The sequence below is a fragment of the Conger conger genome, chromosome 17, assembly GCF_963514075.1.
Source record: "Conger conger chromosome 17, fConCon1.1, whole genome shotgun sequence".
Taxonomy (NCBI): Eukaryota; Metazoa; Chordata; class Actinopteri; order Anguilliformes; family Congridae; genus Conger; species Conger conger.
The window spans coordinates 18,910,551-18,934,421 of NC_083776.1; the positions used below are offsets into that span (position 1 = coordinate 18,910,551).

General features: G+C 41.4%; 1 protein-coding gene across 3 annotated transcripts in view; it reads right to left on the minus strand.

The window, feature by feature from the left end:
- pspc1 (paraspeckle component 1) overlaps positions 1-23,871 on the minus strand; it is a 43,148-nt gene that overhangs the window by 18,058 nt on the left and 1,219 nt on the right. For 2 of the 3 annotated variants that reach the window (XR_009705852.1, XM_061225638.1), the window contains exons 2-6: positions 18,669-18,970; positions 15,575-15,670; positions 14,795-14,991; positions 12,589-12,673; positions 11,121-11,226 (exon numbers count right to left, since the gene is read on the minus strand). Coding sequence is in view for 2 of the 3 variants with exons in the window: in XM_061225638.1 (XP_061081622.1) it covers positions 11,121-11,226; positions 12,589-12,673; positions 14,795-14,991; positions 15,575-15,670; positions 18,669-18,970 (786 nt within the window). In the remaining variant the exon portion in view is untranslated. Of the gene's footprint in view, positions 1-57; positions 116-11,120; positions 11,227-12,588; positions 12,674-14,794; positions 14,992-15,574; positions 15,671-18,668; positions 18,971-23,871 lie in introns of all 3 variants that reach the window. The other variant, XM_061225637.1, reaches the window with a different exon arrangement.

Genomic DNA, 23,871 nt, shown 5'->3' on the forward strand with positions numbered 1-23,871 from the left:
ATGTCCCAGGAGCCCCACACAGCTGATTGACAGTCCACGGCGTCATTATGACCCTACCTCCCATATTTATGCCTCCACGTGGACCCATATCACCCATTCTCATATCCTGCTCTCTCTGGAAGTGAAAAGAATTTTGGACGGGTCAACTAAATCGGTATATTAGGGGAATAATGATAACAAGAAGAACTGAGCACAGTATATTTTAGGCACTCCGAATCCAAGGACACCCTGAGCAGCAATGAAAACACACACGCACGCACGCACGCACGCACGCACGCACGCACGCACGCACGCACGCACGCACGCACGCACACACGCACACACGCACACACGCACACACGCACACACGCACACACACAGAGCCCCATAATGTTTGGTACAAAGACCTTTTTTTTTTTGGCTCTGTATGCCACAATTTTTTATTTATAATGACACTTCACATGTGGTTAAAATTCAGATTCTTAACTCTAACAGGAATTTCAATACATTTTCCCACCATGTAGAAATCAGGAAAAGCTGCCTTCCATTTCAGGGAACCAGAAGGTTTGGGACATTTTAACATTATGTAAATAAAATTCATGTTTGGGACCATGTTGGACCACCTTTGCATACAATGACTGCTTGAAGTCTGTGACCCAGACATCAACAGGTGCTGAGCATCTCTTTGTGCTTGCCATCACACTAATACACGTGAATCTTGGTCTTATCTGTCCTCAAGACCTTTTTCCAGAACTCAGTAAGGTCTTTTAGGCACTCTTTTAGGCACATCACAACTGTAACCTGGTGATCCTGTTTTTGTGGCAAAAAAAAAAGTGATTTGTTTGAGTAGACACTGGCACACCCACACTTGCCTCCTGAAGGCAGCCATAATGGCTTCCTTGACTTGCATTCTCACAACACTGGTCCTCATGTAGACAAATGCCAATAACAGACTCCAAAGGAAATCAAAAGCATAGAATCAAGACTAGATGTAGATGGTGGTGGTGGGGGGGGGGGCATGTATAAAGTTTGCATCAATTTCTACATAGTGAAACAAAATACATTAAGCTGAGAATCTGCACTTTAACCAGATGTGAATTTAAATTGCGGAATGAACAGAGCCAAATTGAGAAAAATTAGTCTTTGTCCCAAACATTATGGAGTTCACTGTATCAATAAAGCTGTAATATTACACACACTGTGAGTTTATTTCTCCAAATTTTTCACCCCAACTTTTGGAATGGCCAAATGTGGTTGCCGCTTCATTATCTTGGCCCACAGAAGAGGCTTGTGCTCGTGAGTGTCCGTGCCTCAGGCCGATCAGCCCTGTGGGACACCGATCAGAAGAGCTCTGATGCCTGATGAGTGTGAGCAGCCCGTCAGCACTGGCACTCGGAGGAGCTCATGGGGGGGTGAGGCTGCGACTGACCCCAGCAACACTCAGCAGGAAAAGCCAACTTTGTCCCACTGTTGTCACAGCCCAAACACAAACCCACATGATCTTGGCCACTGGACATGGCACGTGGGAAGCTCCAGAGCCCTATTATTAACTCACTTCCCTTCAGGGAAGAATTTTACAAATAAAATATAAATGTTAAAAATATGTGTATACACATTTCACAATTTTACTGAACTCAGTCGAACATGTTGGTCTCCCGCCAGCAGCCCTTCCTGCAACATCAGGAGGAGACGGCAGATACATGACTCTGCCGATTCATGCAACTATTCAGCTTTTTTTCCCACACTGCAGACGCACCACCAATCATACACTGCCCATGTTGCTGGAGGAGAACAAGGCCAGTGTATTCTTAGTTTGTGTGACCACAGGGGCCTGGTCTGACCAGGAGTGGCCACTATAGAGTGATGAGACCGGCAGAAATGCCAGCTTACCCCCTATAATTCCCCAGCGAGGCTGGGCCTAATGTTGCCGCACCAATGCTGAGATCCGGCCATAGCTGGCAATGGCATGACCGGGCAAAAACACCCAGACCCAGGGCTCACGCTTCTACTGAGAATGAGTGTCTTTACCTTCACCTGGTAGCTTAGGGTGTAAAATGTTTACTTTTATTACGATGGCAATGATGAAAATACTTCAAATAAGCAAATAAATGGCATTGCAAAAAGTAGCCAAGACTCTTCAAATTGCCTTGATCTGTGCTTATTCAAAATGACACTTAGCAAAAACTAAGAAAAAATAAAAAATAAAGGATAAGACATGCAACCATCAGTAGCCATTACTATTCACACAGTGAGCTTGTACCATTCCCACAAATGCTCCAGCTTGTACTACGTGAACAAGTGCTGGATAAAGATTCAGAAGGTCATTCAGAGCATATGAATAACTGTATTAGTACTACTTCTTGTACTGATACTTTTGATTTGATATTGGATCTTGAACACAGACACCATTCTGGCAATGAAATTCATTGGTAGAAAATATTTTTTTACAATACGTTGTGGAATTTTCCTTCAATGGCTGCAGATAAATGAACAAATCCCCTTTTGGAATTATGCACCATATATGTCATTAATGGTAAAATATGATCAAATATGTTGGACTACTAAATTGAAGAGAATCTACATTTGTTGAAAGGAAAAAGGACAAACAGGGGAAAAAATAAAAAACTTCATACATACATATATTCCTGGAAAATACATACTTAATTATGAATAAAAACACCCATCTTATAATGTAATAAAGACAACACAAATATAAAAGTTATGTATGACTGCAGGTCTGTCTAGGAGTAGATGACAGTAAACATGAGGTTTAGTTCAGTCAGTGACCCTTGTCATAAATGTTTCACGTTTATGAAATTGTGTTCTACATCATGCCATAAATGATAAGGCTATTCTATGCCCTTTAAAAGAACAGAGAAAGCCATTAACATTCCCGTCCATAGTAGTCTATTAATCCACACACTCCTGTTCTACCTGAATATTTTATCAAACAATATGCACAATCCTATAGGAAACCACATGTAGTTGTAAGGCAAGAAGCATTATCAATGACGTACAGCAGTTACTTTTACATAACAAGAACTAGTTAAGTACAAGCCGATTAACTGTACCCTTGCTTAAAAGACTCTAATTAACAACTAAACAAATAGTGTAAAAATAAAAACTTACCTTGAGCGTATTTCACAAACTTGTCTTGAGTAATTCAAATGCATGTCTGTATGTGTATATATCTGTACACATACAAACACACAGACACAGACACACACACACAGACACACAGACACACACACACAGACACACACACACACACACACACACACACACACACACACACACGTTCTCACACACATATTCTCACTCACTCGCTCTGCCTCATTCACTCAGACATACAAACAAACAAATATAAATAACATAGGCGACTATGATGAATCATATTCCAAAAATGAAAATGAAAAAATGCCTGTGATATATCAGCCAAATGGAATGGAATAGTCTGAACTGAACTGTACTTTAAGGTGAATTCTCCTTAAATTTGGGAACTTTTGGGAAGAATGAACCAAAAATGTGGAGCCAAAATAAATAATAAAATCAGAGTGGCTTATGCAGAAGAAAACATTTATGTGTATTCTATCACCGGTGATACTAGCATTCTTTCACACACAGATTTAAGGAATTTGTATGAATTAATGGCAGAGCAAATTAATGGGACAGGGTTAAATTCAGTAGCAAATGGAATCAGAAACTGGCAGTGGGTACAGCTGCAGTGGAGGTCAGAGAAATAACATCACATAATGGCAAGAACAGGCCATTCAACTCAGCAATGCTCGCCTTTTCCCTACTGCTTAGTTTGCCTAAAAGCTACATTGTATGCAACACCAGATCAAGCCTGTGTGGCAAGTAGACTTAAGGTTGCAAGTTCCATTCCCAGTAGGGACACTGCAGTTAGTAAAACACTTGTAGACTCATGTCGATTTGACTGAAAACAAAAGGATGTCACCTTAAAGACAGCATGGAATCTATATGGCGGTTAAGTAACTATATTTTTGAGGACTTAAAAATAATGCTGAATTATAATAATGAATATAAAAATAATGTTGTGGTTGCAATTATGAAAGGCAGAATTGTCCTTATGTACTGTAGTTAGTTTTTAATCAAATTGGAGAAATTATCCAGCTTTTTTTTTTGGTCTAAGAAAGCTAGCCAAAACACGATAAAATCTTAAACAAAAGCATACCAACAAGTGTTGTAAGGCAAATGTCATTAAAACATTTTAAAATAAATAAATAAAATATAAATAACATTTATCCATGCCTCGGTCTACATTATTGCTTAATAAACATAAATGTGAACACTGTTCAGGGGAGGGAAAAGGATTAAGTAAGGACAAACTAACCTATCAAAGTTCATTCGTAAAAGAAACACTAAAAGCAGAGTAACTATGAAAATCAACAGGTGCTAAACTTGTCAAAAAGCTTCCATATATACCTCATGAACTAACTGGTACAAAGTTCAGATGGGATGACAAAAGATATTTGTGCTAATTATTAGTTCTGAAGGTACTCACACATATAAAGAATAAAAACAAAAAATATTGAAACACTGAGGTTCAAAGGATTAACATGGTGGTTGAATGTGACACTTGGCAGTTGTCTTTAGCCAGCTAACTTGGTATAACTATCGATAGCTAAGTTAAGGACTTATTCAATAATCATTTTTGCAAGCTAGCCAAGTTAAGATAAAAGCTAAACTATAACATCCTTATGAAAGCAAACTAGCTAGCTATCTAAATTAATATAACCAGAAATAGTCTTAAAGGGCAGTTTAATTCAAGTGAACCTAAATGTTAGTAAAATATTTGCATCGTCTTGCCTGTAGGCCAGTGGCGCAAACTGTATGGATAGAGGAGTGGTTATCCTTGTGTGATGCACTACATTACATTACATTAATGGCATTTGTTAGACGCTCTTATCCAGAGCGACATACAATTGATTAGGCTAAGCAATCCTCCCCTGAAGCAATGCAGGGTTAAGGGCACTGCTCAAGGGCCCAACGGCTGTGCGGATCTTATTGTGGCTATTGAGGCTTATTGTAGGATTAGAACCACTGACCTTGTGTGTCCCAGTCATTTACCTTAACCACTACGCTACAGGCCACTACAAGGAGAACATTCCCAATCGGTTAATATAACACGCCTACTCCTCCAAAACTAAAGAACTGACATATTTAATACTTTCATTGTGTTTCTTCAATGCCCTCTTGTGTAAACAGCACATAAAAGCCTAGCGAGTGTGACCAACCACCATTTTAATCCTTTAATTGAATGATTATGGTATTACTGTCTGCAATGTGTTCATTAGCTCTCACGAGACATTAAATCAACTAAATATAAATTTCCCCCATTTGATAAAGAATTAATTAACTAATTATATACAGTATATTGAATCGATGGGAAAGATGGGAAATCTGAGAGGATTGGGAATTTGTGAATCAGGGACCAAACATAATTCAAGTAAATCAAAGGACCAGAATATAATATGACATACAGTATAATCCTATATAATAATTGGCAAACTCAGAAATAAGGCCAATTCTCAAATATAGCCAGCTACAGGCTCAAAAGTAAAAGAAAAATGCATTCCTACATATAGAGTTTGTACTTCACGTTAAGAATGTGAAACATGGCAGACAAAACCAAATTTTTACTCTCAACAGGCTGACTGAACTGAACACACCTTTAAGGATCCAATTCCCATTGTTGCACTTTGCCCATAAAAATCACCAAAACATATTATTTCTGGCTGAAAATTCCCTGTATAAAATAGTTGGCAAGTGCTATGTAGTTGAAGAAAATTAGTTTTACAGTAAAGATTAATACACTAGCATGTTGGGGGTACATTTTCATGGTAAATATGCCATTTCTGTTATTAAATCTGGTAGCTCATTGACTTGTAAATATATGCATTTCATCAAGCCATGGAAGCACTTAACTATTACAACTGATTTAGCAATTTATATCGATTGCATATTTACAATAAATTTTAAATCATTTGACAGTGATCAAAGATTTTTTTCCATCACCACAAATGTTTAAGAATAATTTCATATTGCAGAAAATGTGGCTTTACATTACATATACCTACCACATCAATACTTAACTTACAAATCAAAATGTAGACTTGTGAATGCAATTATCAGTTCTGATATAAACTCTTAAGTATGCATCACTTTTCAACCTTGCCTAAATCAGCATACTACAATATTATTTTTATACTAATTTGTCCCATTCTGTGAAATAAAATAAATATGAGCGACCTAGCAGCATTTCACTTGTGTAGCCAACTATGCAATTAATTATATGCAGCGAACAGATTTTCAGCTAACTCTACATAACATAGAACTCCTGCTAGCAGGAAGAACTGAGAACTGAGGTAGCTTCAGCAACATGGACATCAGTCAGTATCTTAATGTAAAAAAAGAAGGCCTTTTTTTTATTTATTTTTATACCCAATGGCCTTCAATGCGGGGCTGAGGATGTCCCAATTCCACCCCAATTTGGAATGTCCAATTAACCATTTGCATTGATGTGGAAAACCTACAGCCAATTCAGGAGAGAGGATGTCCCTGGTCCTCCGCTGAAGCATGTGGAATCATAGCCTGCACTGTTCCACACCACTGACTACAGCCAAGCTCCCACAGAGTGGAGTCAGAGGAAGACCTTTCATATGAGGCTTTGGCACTCGACTGGCCAGTGGGGGGAGCTAGAGAGCGATGAAATGTGGATCTCTAAGTGACTGAGCCCTCCGGTACTCTGGGTGACACAAATCACCAATTGTGCATCGCCCTGTGGAGCTAACAGTCACAGACTGGGATTTGATGCGAAGCAGCAAGGCTCGTCCAACATGGAGCCCTAACTTAAGAGCAACCCAGCAGCCATGATTTGTTTTTCAGCTTTAAAACAGATTACTATTACACTATTTTTATAGGGATGGGCATTTTCAGTATTTTCATGGTTTGGTTAACTGATTGATTAACCTGTTAAAAATATCACATAATAGGCTCCAATAGGCTGGAACACAGCCCAAACAATAAAAATCAGTCTAACCATTAGTTAGATACTTTACTGCACAAAAGGGGCATCCATTTGTGACAAGTGGCGATTGCATGAATATGGCAACTATAAACATCAATACCAAGATTTTCAGCAATAGGCTACTCGCTGAACAGCAGAGGACACTACCTGAGGAACAGCAGAGGACACTACCTGAGGAACAGCAGAGGACACTACCTGAGGAACAGCAGAGGACACTACCTGAGGAACAGCAGAGGACACTACCTGAGGAACAGCAGGGAACAACATCGTCAGCCTGTAGACAGAGCAAGTAAGCAATCTGCGCTTGTTTCTTCTTTATTTTTTGTTGGTCATTTTGGTTAACCGGTTAATCAACGAACCTTGCCCTTCCCAATTCCCAGATATACAAGCTTTTATAGGTGGATATAAATTTATTCTCTTTAGCTTTATTTTCCGCTCCTTCCTGCAGTGCCTTTCACAGTCTGGATTAACGGGTTACCATGCAGGTAACATTAAAACCTTCAAGGGAGCAGCAGGTGTACCATCTATCCCATAGTGCACCAGTGCACAGAAGGACAAGTATTACGGTCCGATACTGGCCTCTTAGGAACAATGTGGGAACATGGGAAATGTAGGCAAATGTAGCTGGTAGAGACCAAAGTCCATCAAACAATACTGAAAAGAGCATGGTTGGAACCAAGGTAATGGAAAAATGGCATTTTCCCCTCTCAATAGACCAATCATCGACATACTGGATATTACTGAAAATGTACCACTATGAGTACTGCATGTTCTGTAATTACGGCAGCATGTAGCTTTCTACGACATTTCAGCTGGTCTTCTGCCTTTTGTCTTTAAACACATAATGAAGAGGGGAAGAAAAGGTAGTCAGGTTAATGTGAACAACCATTGCAAACATTTTACACATATAACCATACAACAGCAGCATGTCTAAGTTCATTCAAATGCTGACAGTAAAAAGATAAAGTTGCTCAACCAAAACACAGCAAGCAAAAGGGATGTAAGCATCATCCAAAGCCCAATACTGACCAAAGATTCACAACGTGATGAGCTGCAACTGTAGACACTTCTAAAACTCGCCACCTGTGATTAATGGCTAGCACTGGCTTCAGACGTTCTGAGACGGGTAGTACACACTGCGTCAACTGCTCTCATCAACTTTCTGAAACTGTTTCATCACACTGTGAATCTTTGGTCTGAGCTGGGCTTTAAATTCATCAAGGCTTCCAATAAAATACTCCTCCAAACACAAGCCTAGCAAAAATATATACATTGAGGTAAATACGACTTAAATAAATTCTATGTATTTTCCACTACGGACATAACTTGAATCTTCAGTTTGAGGCCAGAGACTAGTTTGAAATATTAAGGTACAGTGCGGAGTAATGTCCCCATTCATTGTGATGGAGGGGGAATACGTACGTAAAATAGTTTTACACAGTTTTGATAAACTTGGCCAGTACCATCTGGAAAAATGCATGGCAATGCACATGGTCCCTTTACTGCGTAGCACAATATTTAAAAATGGGAACAGGACTTGCAAAGGGCTCAAATTACAATGACATGATCTGAAAATATAATATTATTAGAAGTACCATGTTAAATTGACCAGTACTTTCATAATAAGGATACTGGCACTTATAAATAAATAAAATAAAATGGTGGCACCTGCTGCATAATCAAAACATTATGGACAAGAAGGCATCATATTGAAATGCTACAAATAAGATTCATTTGGGCATGTTAAAGGCATGTATGGCATTATTCGGAGATTTTTAACCAGGCCAGGAACTGAAATTCCCCAATAGACATATTTTGGTATATGTTGATACACTTGGGCTTTTTAGGTCTGACATTTGATAGAAAATACTTATATCATTTCATTTGTATTCGGCTTGAAAATTGGGTACCTTGAATTCTTAAATCTATAATTTTACACCATTATGAAAAATTAGCTGGAAACTAGAGGAGAACCTCTCATTTGAAATACATCTAATGCTGGAGAAAAGAGAAACCAGAGCTGGATTAGGATTCGAGGGGCCAGATTCGATGATCCCCGTCATACAGATTAGCAAGACCGTTTATTTTTTCAAAACACTACAGACCATTCTGCCTCACCGAGGATACTAAATTGCAAGAAGCATCCACACAAAAAAAGAAATATACCCATTCACCCCAAACATTGTAGTGCTACCATTACACTGCAGAGGCGTTTTGTGAACCTGCCCATTATCAAAGAGCGTTTTCAGTATCTGCTCCACGATCAACTGTCCCTGAAAACCCACAGAACTTCCATAACAATTGTGAAGTGTGGTCACAATTTATGATGTTAAAGCACAGAACTGCGTACAGAAGGTAAGATGTAATGAACAGACATACCCATAAGAATTGTGTGTACCTAAAGTTGACAGCTCTAAGTAAACATAAACAAATAAAGCTGCTTATGCTCTAAAAAATAAAAGCATAATTTAAAACGACTGACGAAGATGAGCAAAAGGTGGAAACACGCTGGTCAGACGGTGAGTTTAAAGGCACCGTGGGATGGTTCTCATGAGGAGTCACAGCATCAGTTAGGGAACACTGAAAAGGGAGCAGCAGTGAGCAGGGTGCTTCCTACTTCCCAGCTCAACATGTACTGTTAAGGCCTGCTGTTCACTGATTTAGGTCAGCGGTCAGCAGTCATGTCAGCCTTCGCCAAAAGCTGCTTTCTGACAGATACCCAGTCATAGGGAGTGTCAAGGAACATTACCATCAAGAGACTTTTCCCCATTCGTTTGGAGCCTATAACCATGAAGCTGCCATTTTGCGAGCAGATGTGCAAAGCATGGAACTCATCTGTTTTTTGTTTTTTGCATAAATTAAAGAGGGATAGAGCCTAACCAGAGACATTGGGTGGTGATTAAGTGTCCAGACAGACATTGTTCAAGACTCTATAATTATCTGCGACAGTTACGGTCCTCTTATTGGATATTCCACGAGAGTCAGCTCTGTCAGAGACATTGACATCAGGACACAAACACAGACATAAAAGAGAAACACTCAGTGAAGCAGAACAGGAAGCGCAGCCTTCGGTAGTACTGAACGCACAAAGAAGAAACAGCATTCGCAGCACAGATCAGTTACTGAATGATGCAGTGGATATTTTATGGAGCCAGAATAACCAAACGCTTGCCGACATTCTGCAAGTACTACAAACCTGTCTACTGAACCAATATGAAGGTTTCTGTAATTAGCATGTAAATGTTATATGGCAGGTTAAATGTTATAACAGGACGAACGGTCACAATGTACGCTGTCATCAAGATGCCGTTTTACTGTGATATTCCGTAGGGCTAAGAGCAGTTTTGAAAACATGCCATGTTCTGTAGGTTACAGGCTGCTGTGGGAGGATAAATGCTTTAGCCAAGCTCTGCTAACATAGAGAAAAGAAAGTCACAGTAGCACAGACAGTCTCGCCAGCATTTTTGGCATTACTACAGCACCTATCATGATTCCAGAATTCCTAGAGTGAGCGGTAGAGAGGGCAGCTTCAGCTGCAGATTCCACTAACTTGGCTCAGCCACTCATTGATAAACTTGGTATGCTGAACTGCATTAATGGCAGTTTTACTTTGTCATGTCTCGTCGCACGATGCCTGTGCCATTTCCATGAACCCATAATCCTGTGTTTTGAAACTCCCTTTACAGTTTGTATATAAGAAAATGAAAAAAATACATAAAACAGGCGCACAAAATGTATGCGCTTCAGTAATAAAAAATAAAAAAGGGCATTCAGAAACCGACCCAGTCCTTAAGGACTTGTGACAAAAGACAGAGGCAGAGAAAACGGTGTACTTGTTCCTTTCGAAGTGCGCACTTTAACCCTTTCAGTCATCAACCGAAACTACGGTAAAACTTCACACATTTCCAACCAAACAAAATGACTGCTACACTATTGTTTTGAGCCCCAATTAAAACTTTACTAAAGCTCCCCTACTAAACTTCCTCAATATTCCCCCCTCTGGGATTGGGGAGGAGCCGCTGGGGTAATGGGAGTGTGCTCCGTGGGGCGCTCGGTGCGGCGGGTTTGCACTGCGCAGTGCTGTACTCACGCTGTCCATGTAGTTGGGCTTGAAGGCGTCGGGCTGCCGTCTCATCTCCTCCTGCTCCCGGTGCCGCATCATGTCCTCCTCCCGCCGCCTGCGCTCCTCCTCGTGCCTGAGGGGGGGATCAGCGCCGTGGCAACGGTCAGGAAACAGCCGACGACAACCCGCATGACACAGGGGTGTCAAACTCTAATCCTGCAGGGCCGCAGTGCCTGCTGCTGTTCCCCCTGCTGTACGTTTCAGCATGAATGATTTTTCATGGAAACCTCTGCCATTCACATAATTCTTACTGAATTTACTTATTGGATTATGAATATATGGTCACATGGTTGCAGCTGTTTACATTTCAGTGCAGACATAACTAGAAATTGAATAAGAGCTGACTGATATTTCAATATTTAAAATGCCTCATTGTGCAGCTTGTTGCAGCCTCGAGCAGGCCAAGAACAATATAGATCAGTATAGAAAGCCAAGTCAGAGCTTTGACAGAGACTGCCATCACTTAGGGTCGTTTCAGAAAGAACCCAAACTTAATGATGACTGGGTTAAAGCTGTAGGATGAACATCGCTACCAAAAGATGCTTGCCTGTGCAGCCAACACTTCACCTCAATTTGACCTTACGTTATACTGGTGCAACAGGCTGCTGGCTCTCAAGGCCTTAATAGGCTCCTGATTAAAAGGAAACCACAAATACCTGCCATCCAGGACTGGAGTTTGACACCAATGGAGTAACAGAATTCAAGCATTCAATAACTCCTCCGTTCTTTAACTCTCCCCGTGCCCACCTGACATGTCCAGTGAACCGGTGAGATTAGGGGTTCCCCAACGTTTTTCTGATGCAACCGCAAATTAATGTTCACAAATGTACGCGACCCCAACACCCCACCCACGCATGTCTTGTGCCTAACAACACTGTTTATCCATGAATATACTGCGTAACTCTCGTACCTCTTTGCTTAATTACAGTTGGGTTGTTGTGACATTCAACATGCAGTAGCCTAAATTTGCATAATTTAAAGATACAATAGGTAATTTCTGACTTCTAACAGACACTGTTTATCCTTCCCCCTCCTCTGTGAATGCTCGGACTTGAAACACCATTGGCTGTGGCAATTTGAACCAATTTTTAACCAATGAGCTTGAATTATTATACATCTATACAATGTTTTGGTATAGAGTGCCGGCCCGTCGACTGTATATTTTGAACACTGAATTTCAGGACTATGAACACAGGCAGAGGGCGAGTCAACATGTCAGTGAGCCTTTTTCAATGATAGGAAGGGATTTACACTGGTCTTGTAACAATGTTTTAACACAAAAATCTTACCTATTGTACCTTTAAGGGACAAAAAAGGTATTTTCTTTTTCCCCCAAAAAAACTTTCAAGCAACCCAATCCTCAAATCAGGTGACCCCACATGGGGTCATGTCCGACCCTCTAGGAACCCCTTGGGTTAGATGTTCGGTGGCGTACCTCATTTCGATATGCTTTCTCTTCTGGAGCTCCTGGTTCCTCAGCTCCTCCAGACGCCTCAGTTCCTCCTGACGCCTCATTAGATCTGCGGGTGAGAGCAAAGAAACGCATCGTCACAAGAGAACATAAAACAATTTGCCTCATTCCACAATAATATTAGGCCCAAAAAAGCCAAACCAGTTGCAGCTGTGCAAAGCCATAGAGTTGAGTTAGTGTAGCTCTATGGGGCTGTCATGAATCATGGTGCTTTATATATAAATTACATGAAGCTCTATGGTGCTCTAGACAAAGATCTATGGTGTTGCATATACATCAGCTGATGCTCTATGGTACTGAAATTAATCAGGTGAAGCTCTATGGTGCTGCAATGAATCAGGTGAAACTCTGGTGCTGTAATGAATCGGGTGAAACTCTATGGTGCTGTAATGAATCGGGTGAAACTCTATGGTGCTGTAATGAATCGGGTGAAACTCTATGGTGCTGTAATGAATCGGGTGAAACTCTATGGTGCTGTAATGAATTGGGTGAAACTCTATGGTGCTGTAATGAATCGGGTGAAACTCTATGGTGCGGTAATGAATCAGGTGAAACTATGGTGCTGTAATGAATCAGGTGAAACTCTATGGTGCTGTAATGAATCAGGTGAAGCTCTATGGTGCTGTAATAAATCAGGTGAAACTATGGTGCGGTAATGAATCAGGTGAAACGCTATGGTGCGGTAATGAATCAGGTGAAACTCTATGGTGCTGTAATGAATCAGGTGAAGCTCTATGGTGCTGTAATGAATCAGATGAAGCTCTATGGTGCTGTAATGAATCAGGTGAAACGCTATGGTGCGGTAATGAATCAGGTGAAACTCTATGGTGCTGTAATGAATCAGGTGAAGATCTATGGTGCTGTAATGAATCAGATGAAGCTCTATGGTGCTGTAATGAATCAGGTGAAGCTCTGGTGCTGTAATGAATCAGGTGAAACTCTGGTGCTGTAATGAATCAGGTGAAGATCTATGGTGCTGTAATGAATCGGGTGAAACTCTATGGTGCTGTAATGAATCAGGTGAAGCTCTATGGTGCTGTAATGAATCAGATGAAGCTCTATGGTGCTGTAATGAATCAGGTGAAGCTCTGGTGCTGTAATGAATCAGGTGAAACTCTGGTGCTGTAATGAATCAGGTGAAGATCTATGGTGCTGTAATGAATCGGGTGAAACTCTATGGTGCTGTAATGAATCAGGTGAAACTCTGGTGCTGTAATGAATCAGGTGAAGATCTATGGTGCTGTAATGAATCAGGTGAAACTCTATGGTGCTGTAATGAATCAGGTGAAGCTCTATGGTGCTGTAATAAATCAGGTGAAGCTCTATGGTGCTGTAATGAATCAGGTGAAGCTCTGGTGCTGTAATGAATCAGGTGAAACTCTGGTGCTGTAATGAATCAGGTGAAGATCTATGGTGCTGTAATGAATCAGGTGAAACTCTATGGTGCTGTAATGAATCAGGTGAAGCTCTATGGTGCTGTAATAAATCAGGTGAAACTATGGCGCGGTAATGAATCAGGTGAAACGCTATGGTGCGGTAATGAATCAGGTGAAACTCTATGGTGCTGTAATGAATCAGGTGAAGCTCTATGGTGCTGTAATGAATCAGGTGAAGCTCTATGGTGCTGTAATGAATCAGATGAAGCTCTATGGTGCTGTAATGAATCAGGTGAAGCTCTGGTGCTGTAATGAATCAGGTGAAACTCTGGTGCTGTAATGAATCAGGTGAAGATCTATGGTGCTGTAATGAATCAGGTGAAACTCTATGGTGCTGTAATGAATCAGGTGAAGCTCTATGGTGCTGTAATAAATCAGGTGAAACTATGGTGCGGTAATGAATCAGGTGAAACGCTATGGTGCGGTAATGAATCAGGTGAAACTCTATGGTGCTGTAATGAATCAGGTGAAGCTCTATGGTGCTGTAATGAATCAGATGAAGCTCTATGGTGCTGTAATGAATCAGGTGAAGCTCTGGTGCTGTAATGAATCAGGTGAAACTCTGGTGCTGTAATGAATCAGGTGAAGATCTATGGTGCTGTAATGAATCGGGTGAAACTCTATGGTGCTGTAATGAATCCGGTGAAGCTCTATGGTGCTGTAATGAATCAGATGAAGCTCGATGGTGCTGCATATGAAACAGGCGTAGAGCGTGGTTTTGCACAGCACTTCACCTTGTCTCATCATCATGAGCTGGTGTTCGTGTCGTGCGGCCTCCATCTCAGCCTCCAGCTTCTCTTTGGCCTCGCGGATGTTCCGGTCCACCTGGTCCCGCTGCTGTTTCTCCATCTCATCCAGGGCCTTCCAGCGTGAGGAGTACTCAAACTCAAAGGTCCCGGGCTGGGCGAAGCGAGGGGGGTGCTCCCTCTCCCTGAAAAGCACACGGTACCTCTGTCAGGCCCTGTTACCCCACATCAGGCCCCGTTAGCCCAAGTCAGGCCCTGTAACCCCCATGATTTTGATCGCATCATTCTGCCGATTCCGCTCAAATCATTTTAGGGGGGGTCGCAGCCCATAGTTCAACGCCTAAACAGCTGTCACTCTCATTTTTATGTTCCTGATTTACAGATAAAAGCAACTGATAATAAGGCGCAACACAGGAAGTCCAAATCAGAATATTTAAACCGGAAGATCTAAACCAGAAAATCTAAAGCAGAAGATCTAAATCAGGAGCCTTTGATCACAGTGGCTGGAGTGGCCCCATATAGAGACCTTAACAATGCGTCTCAGTGGACAATTCTAAAAAGCAGCTATTAATACATTGAAAACCAGGACATCCAATCAGAATGAAAACATACAAATTAGGCTCAGCAAGTAGCGCCCGCAGCCTTCGTTCTCAAACGGTGTTTAAACGGTGTTACTTTAAAGAAATACTTCAGGCTAAAACACTTACATCATTCATAAACATTAGCAGCAATGCGAAAAGTAACTGCCTAAATGAATAATAGCCTTACTTGTGATACTGTGCAGATTTCTGCAGCAACTTTTCGGGGAGGCCGTCTTCATCATCAAACTGTTCCGTTGGCTCAACGACAGCAGGACGGGGCGCCCTGAAAGGGGACAGCACTCAGTTTGGACCTTCAATAGCACATAGTAACCTATGTGCACATTATAGTTCATATCCATTTCTAAAAACACAAATATATCTCCACCATTTTGGTCCACAAAATAATCTACTTGTCAAAACAGAATGATGGATTCATGTTAGATACAGTGCATCCGGAAAGTATTCACAGCGCTTCACTTTTCCCACATTTTGTTATGTTACAGCCTTATTCCCAGATTGATTAAATTCATTTTTTTCCTCCAAATTCTACACACAATACCCCATAATGACAACGTGAAAAAAGTTTTTTTGAGATTTGAGATTTGCAAATTTATTAAAAAAAGAAAACTAAGAAACATAAGTACATAAGTATTCGCAGCCTTTGCCATGAAGCTCAAAATTGAGCTCAGGTGCATCCTGTTTCCACTGATCAACCTTGAGATGTTTCTACAGCTTAACTGGAGTCCACCTGTGGTAAATTCAGTTGATTGGACATGATTTGGAAAGGCACACACCTGTCTATATAAGGTCCCACAGTTGACAGTGCATGTCAGAGCACAAACCAAGCACGAAGTCAAAGAATCGTCTGTAGACCTCTGAGACAGGATTGTCTCGAGGCACAAATCTGGGGAAGGGTACAGGAAAATTTCTGCTGCTTTGAAGGTCCCAATGAGCACAGTGGCCTCCATCATCCGTAAATGGAAGAAGTTTGGAATCACCAGGACTCTTCCTAGAGCTGGCCGCCCGTCTAAACTGAGCAATCGGGGGAGAAGGGCCTTAGTCAGGGAGGTGACCAAGAACCCGATGGTCACTCTGTCAGAGCTCCAGCGTTCCTCTGTAGAGAGAGGAGAACCTTCCAGAAGGACAACCATCTCTGCAGCAATCCACCAATCAGGCCTGTATGGTAGGGTGGCCAGACGGAAGCCACTCCTTCGTAAAAAGCACATGGCAGCCCGCCTGGAGTTTGCCAAAAGGCACCTGAAGGACTCTCAGACCATGAGAAACAAAATTCTCTGGTCTGATGAGACAAAGATTGAACTCTTTGGTGTGAATGCCAGGTGTCATGTTTGGAGGAAACCAGGCACCGCTCATCACCTGGCCAATACCATCCCTACAGTGAAGCATGGTGGTGGCAGCATCATGCTGTGGGGATGTTTTTCAGCGGCAGGAACTGGGAGATTGGTCAGGATTGAGGGAAAGGTCAATGCAGCAATGTACAGAGACATCCCGGATGAAAATCTGCTCCAGAGCGCTCTTGACCTCAGACAGGGGCGACGGTTCATCTTTCGGCAGGACAATGACCCTAAGCACACAGCCAAGATATCAAAGGAGTGGCTTCAGAACAACTCTGTGAATGCCCTTGAGTGGCCCAGCCAGAGCCCAGACTTGAATCCGATCATCTCTGGAGACATCTGAAAATGGCTGTGCACCGACGCTCCCCATCCAACCTGATGGAGCTTGAGAGGTGCTGCAAAGAGGAATGGGCGAAACTGCCCAAAGATAGGTGTGCCAAGCTTGTGGCATCATATTCAAAAAGACTTGAGGCTGTAATTGCTGCCAAAGGTGCATCAACAAAGTATTGAGCAAAGGCTGTGAATACTTATGTACATGTGATTTCTTAGGTTTTTATTTTTAATAAATTTGCAAAAATTTCAAAAAAACTTTTTCCATTATGGAATAAGGCTGTAACATAACAAAATGTGGGAAAAGTGAAGCGCTGTGAATACTTTACGGATGCACTGTATACCAGCAAGATGATCTCAGTCTCTGAAAGACTTACAGAAGGTTACAGAGGTTCTGTAAATTAAATAACCTGCTGAATGGTGACAGGAAGCTGCCATCTAGCTGACAAACCATAACTATTTTAAGTGATTCACTTACTTCAGCTGTCTTAACCTCAAGACCATCTAGTTACTCCAAAGTTCCTTAGGTTTTCTGTTCAACTTTTCTGTTCAACTTGGCCAACTCACATTAAATATTTATGCAAAACTGTCTTCAAAAAATAAATAAATAATACAATTTAACCCTACATTTATTAGAGGGGGGTTTCTACTTCAGATCATCAAATGACCTGAATCACTATTTTTAAAAAGGTGAGGGAAAACATATGCAAAGTATGCAGCATTTTCAAGCTATAGGTTTTTCTACCTCCTCACTGAGCCAGCCAACTCATTAAGTACAAATACAGCGTCATTTAAAATGTTAATTAGCCTTTACACTACGGAAGTGGCTTCTTCAGCCCGCAGCACTTAAGCAATGACATTTGTTCCCGCAAGACTACATAAAACAGCAGGAGCTGTACTCCAGATTAGCTTCTGTACAGACTGCGAAGGAATAGAAGCTTGTAATGTAGTTGGCCTGACAGGAGGCTTCCTTTGTGCAAATTTGATTAGCACGTCTACTTCATTTAATTAAGCGAGCTAGCGATGGGACAAATCTAGACAAAACATTTTCACGATGTTGCAGAAATATACTGCCAATGCCATAACATGTAACATAGTGAGACCACTGTTATCTGGGATTAAAGCACCATCCAGTTTTAAACGGTACCATAATACCTGGAAAAGCAGACACTATAGGGAGGTAAAGCGGACGTTTTGAGAACTAAACCTCCGGTAAACTGCTCCCTATTAACTCAAGAGGCGAAAGCTAAATATAAGCAAACTACGTAGCGCTGAAGTCTGGGTTCAAAGTATGAGTTTCATGGTATAATTACATAGCTATATGCTGAATATAAATTCGTAGAAAGTCCTGTTTAGCATTTTTACACCTTTAAGACTGGCTAAAACTCAGTCTCTCATAATGCTGTCCCTTTCTTCCACAATTGGACCATCCTAATGCCACAGACAGTGGTGTCTGTATTCATTCATCATCCCGACTCATGCAATTTAAAATTCTGACTTTACCAGCATGATTTGAACACAAGCAACAACAAGGCTGCCACGCTAGACAGAGACTGCCACGCTAGACAGAGACTGCCACGCTAGATTTTTTCCACTCACGTGGTCAGTAGAAGGGCTCCATCTGCACAACGTTCCAACGCCTTCCGGGCAGCGGGTTTTGAAGCAAACTCCACAAATCCTTTGCCAGTCGGCCTGCCACGGTCGTCAACCACAACGATGGCCCTCTCCACCGGGCCGAACTGGGCAAAGGCCTGCTCCAGGAGCTCGTTGGAGACCACAGGGGAGAGGTTCCGCACCGTCAGCGCCGCTCCGTGTGTGGCGAAGCGGATCCGGATCGGCCTGTTCCTCATGACCGTTCCATCCAGCTCAGCCTTCGCGATCTCTGCCAGCGTCCTGGTTTCCTGCACACACACAGACCAACGTTAAATCATTACATTCGGTTCTGCAACAATGGAGTCCCAAACTGTATTCTACATAACAAAAGCATTAACAGCAATGTCACCAAGGAGGTTTATTTTCAGGAAAGGCTAGTTTAGTCTAGCTAGTTGTACATTTCATGGCTGCGTATCATAACATAGTCAGGGTTATAAGATGCAAGGAAAGAATAAGAAAAGTATGTCTGGGAGTGATGCCCTTGGGTGATTGAGTTAGATGCAATTGTTTGCAATTGCTCAATTGCCTCCTTAAGGCAGGCAGAAGAGAGCTGTCAGCACCTAGTCTTTCGATCACCTTTGGAAACTATCATTGCTATTGATCAACATGAGGACCAAAGTCATGCCAATGAAAGCCAAAGTCTGTCATGGTCTGGTGGTGACTGTCTCAAGCCTGCCCTCATGGCTGTGTTGGCCACTGCCTGTTTCCCTTAGCTATATTGCCATAGCCTTATTCTACCTGGGTTTTCCTTATCGTACATGGGCACCTCTCTCACCTGCTCTGCTTGACCAATTACCATCTGAAACCACTAACAATGTTTCTTTCTTCCCTTCCCTGCTCTGGGCACCTGCCCGGAGCTCTACCAAGTTTCCTGAGCACCCCCTCCTGGCCCAGAGCTCCAGCCCAAGACCAGCTGTGCACCCCCCTCCTGCCTCTGCTGATTCAGCTGTAGCACCAAGTCTGTCGCCTTGCCTGACAGTGCCACCCTTTAGTGTTCCTGCCATCTCTCTACATGACATTTCCTTGGACATAATTAATTCAGATTGGATATTTATGTACTTAATGAATCTATCTATATGTAAAACCATTTTTTTACAACAAACTGGTGTCAACCAGCAGCAGAAGGGGACCTCCAAGGTTCTGCTCAAGGTTTCTTCCTGTTAGCTAGGGAGTTTTTCCTTGCCACTGTTGCCCGAGGTGTACTCTTGGGAGCCAGTTCTCTGTAATGCTGCTTTGTTAAAAGCGCTATACAAATAAAAATTGATTAATTGAAAATTTCATGAACAGAAATACAGATGCAAACCACTGGTTAGCCACAGAAACAGGATGGCCAGGTTATAGTTTGCCAAGAAGTACAACCAGAGTTCTGGAAAAAGGTCTTGTGCACAGATGAGACAACGCTTAACTTATATCCGAGTGATGGCAAGCGCAAAGTATGGAGGAGAGAAGAAACAGCCCAAAATCCAAAGCATACCACCTTATCTGTGAAACTGTGTGGCTGTTGAAGGTACTGGCCCCTTTATCTTCATTGGTGATCGAACTGCTGATGGTTGTATCAAAATGAATGAGTGTATTGACACATACTATCTGCTCAAGTTCAAGCGAATGCCTCAACTCATTGGCCGCCAGTTCATTTTCCAGCAAGACAATTATCCCAAACATACTATTAAAGCAACAAAGGAGTTTTTAGGAATGGCCAAGTCAATCACCTGATCTGAACCCATTTAAGCATGGCTTTCATATGCTGAAGAGAAGTACAGAGGCAAATAAATAAGTGATGGGTCTTTGTCCCAAACATTACAGATGGAGACTTAAAATGCAGTGTTTCCACAAGTTGTCCCAGTACTGTATCCAATTTACATAAACAACCTTTGGTGCAGATCACTTAAATGTGCGACTGATCATTTACTGCTGGTGACTGTGATGGGAACAGAGTCAGATTTGTAGAACAAATCTGCAAAAGTACTGAACAAATCCCTACCACAGTCACAACAAGGAAACATGAGCTGATTCTTTTTGAATCCGAGAGCAGTACACCAATCAGCTGATGAGGCAGTGTTGGTTCTTCCTATATCCACAGCAGGCATGGAATTAAATTTTAGTTTCATGAAGAGAATCAAAATAAGCTTAAAGGGGGCAGCGATTTGAGGTAGTGAGAAGCAGGCTGAATACAGAGAAGAGGGTAAGGAGGAAGTGAACTATCTCCAAATCATTCACTTGTGTGATGCACACAGGACATAGGAGTTGTAAGAATGTGTATATAGTTTTCCAATAAACGGATTACCCTGGAGAGCTACTGCTTAAAAGACTTGGTTTATATTTGCAGATGTTTTTAAAACAATCTGTTCAGGACAGTAGACATTCAGTTCAGGACAGTGGACGTTTTTATATTGCAATTGTTTTGTATTGAAAATTTCAATAAAACAATATTTTGTCACGGTCCACTTACATTTTAGTCATTTGGCAGACGCTTTTAATCCAAAGCGACTTACAAGTGTATAGGTTGTACCATAAGTCAAAGCATCACATCCAGAACTAGCAAAATACACATGAAATGCTGTTCTAAACATACACTTCCTGGTAACACAACTTTAATTTCATAACCTGCAGGACTTTGGTGAGACTTGAGCTGCAGTGGTAGTCCAAGATTTACCACTGCAGACTCCCACTCACTGGGGACTAATGACATCTACTGGCCGTTTTATCAATACCCAGAGACATCACTGGTGATGCAACCCCCCGCCCCGCATTTTACATGGCCACTGAAGTTTTCATTTACAACAAGAAATAGCAATACAACACATGGTGGAGATGGTCCTTATTGCACTAAAAACATTTCAACACTATCACTGCCACATAGCATCCAGCCGAACAATGACATAGCTCCTACAAAAAAAATCAATGGCCCTGTGACAGAGATCTGGCTGTAATCCCAGTACTCATCTTTACCTATGGAGCAAAGCTTGAGATGCTGAAATAACAGCCCACCTCCATTACATTACATTACATTACATTACATTACATTATTGGCATTTGGCAGACACTCTTATCCAGAGCGACGTACAGTTCATTAGACTAAGCAGGAGACAATCCCCCCTGGAGCAATACAGGGTTAAGGGACTTTCCCAAGGGCCCAATGGCTGTGCGGATCTTATTGTGGCTACACCGGGAATCGAACCACCAACCGTGCGGATCCCAGTCATGTACCTTAACCACTACGCTACAGGCCGCCTGTCGAATGACCACATCTAATGCCGACATCTGTTTGAAAAACAGAACTGACGCACTGAAAATATGAGTGTTCTATTTCACAAGCTGCACTGGTTTCATATAAATAATCTTATTCTTCTTATGTAGGTAAACATATACAAATTACTGAGACACTTTTATTGCCTATGTACATAAACATGAACATGAACAGACACAAACTTATTGAGCATAAGTACCCCCACCAACATTTTGCATTGGAACACATCTTAAATAAGACTTTAAAAATGGACTTCTAATGTCACTGTGATGGTCAATTATATTACAGTTACTTAGCTGATGCTTTTATCCAAAGTGACTGACAGTTGATTAGGCTAAGCAGGGGACAAGCCCCCCTGATGCAATGTGGGGTTAAGGGCCTTGCTCAAGGGCCCCAACAGCTGTGCAGATCTTATCGTGGCTACACCTGGGCCTGAATCACCAACGTTCCAGGTCCCAGTCCCAAAGCATATCTCACCACAACCAGATTCACCGGGAGAAAGCCAGATGCTGCCATTTTAAACCATGACATTTAGTGATGGATCAAGCTCATGCCAATATAGCTCCAAAGCGACCAACGAATAAAGCACACTACTGATGTCAACAGAAAATGTTACAGTGATCCCTCAAGCACAGCAAGGTTCATCTCTGGATAGATGACAGAGTCATTTTGAATATTAGCGAGGGCTGCACGATATATTGTATATTTACTACATTAATTTATCGAGATATGAACATGCAAGATAAACATATCGCAAAAGACTGCTTGAAATGCGATGAATAGTATTTATTTAAATTTCTATTCCATTAAACTGATTAGTTGTTCATCTGCAATCTGTTCAATGTCGAAAATAATGTATTCATTTTATTTTTTTATTCATTTTTTATTCGGTTCAGTAGGCTATTCATTATCAGGGTTCTATGTTAGCAGTGCTCCAAAAGCAGAAAGGCATTAGAACTGTGCACACCTCAATATTTGTATGTTCATCGCAATATTCAACAATTACCAATTTAGCGACCACAAAGCTGACATTTCACCAAGTTCACTTGCATCAAGAAAGCAGCATTCGTAAAATTGCAAAGATAGGTCTGAAATCTCAAAACCAGACAATGGAACACTTAACAACTTGAGCCACATTATCTCTCATGGTAAATCAGAATTTTATTAAACTACCCAATGTTTACTAAACTTTTATGCAACGTCTGTTTTTGCAATATTACACTCTGAAGAGAACGTTTCTCGACATTTAGTCATAGTAACAAGAACTGCATAAAACCACTTTGACGGCAAATGCTGCCGTTTGCGGTACAGCCTTCAGGTCATATGATGACCACTTGAGCTAAGTGTTGAGCATAGAGACTTGGAACCAAAATCTAAATAACATTTTTTGGAATGTGTCATAGCCCAGTTGAGCACATCCTTACTCTCCTGGTATTTCTAAGGTTGTGGCTTTGATTGATTGATTGATTGATTATATTTGGTCACATAAACATAATACCAAGTTGCACTCACCAGCAAAGAGGTGGAAAAACTAATCAGATTTGACAAATCTCTCCCCTTCACTTTGGCAGCAAATATCGCTAATATCCGAATTATTTTGGTTTCCAATGGCACAATGATAAATATTCTTCCAAAGCCAAGCAAGACAAATAATCTAGTGTTCAGATGCCAAGATTTCATTTATTGAATGTTTGCATAAGAGGTCGTAAATTAACAGAATTTGTTGACAATGTGAAAGGGTGGAGGCAAAAGTGAGAATCAAGCTTTTGTCTAATGATAATTTTGTTCAACTCATATACATCAATGATGAAGACAACTTTCTCCAGTGCTCTAAAGTGTTAAATGTGTTTACTATTTTGAGATGCTAACACAGGTGACAAGCACATATTTTCACCCACTGGA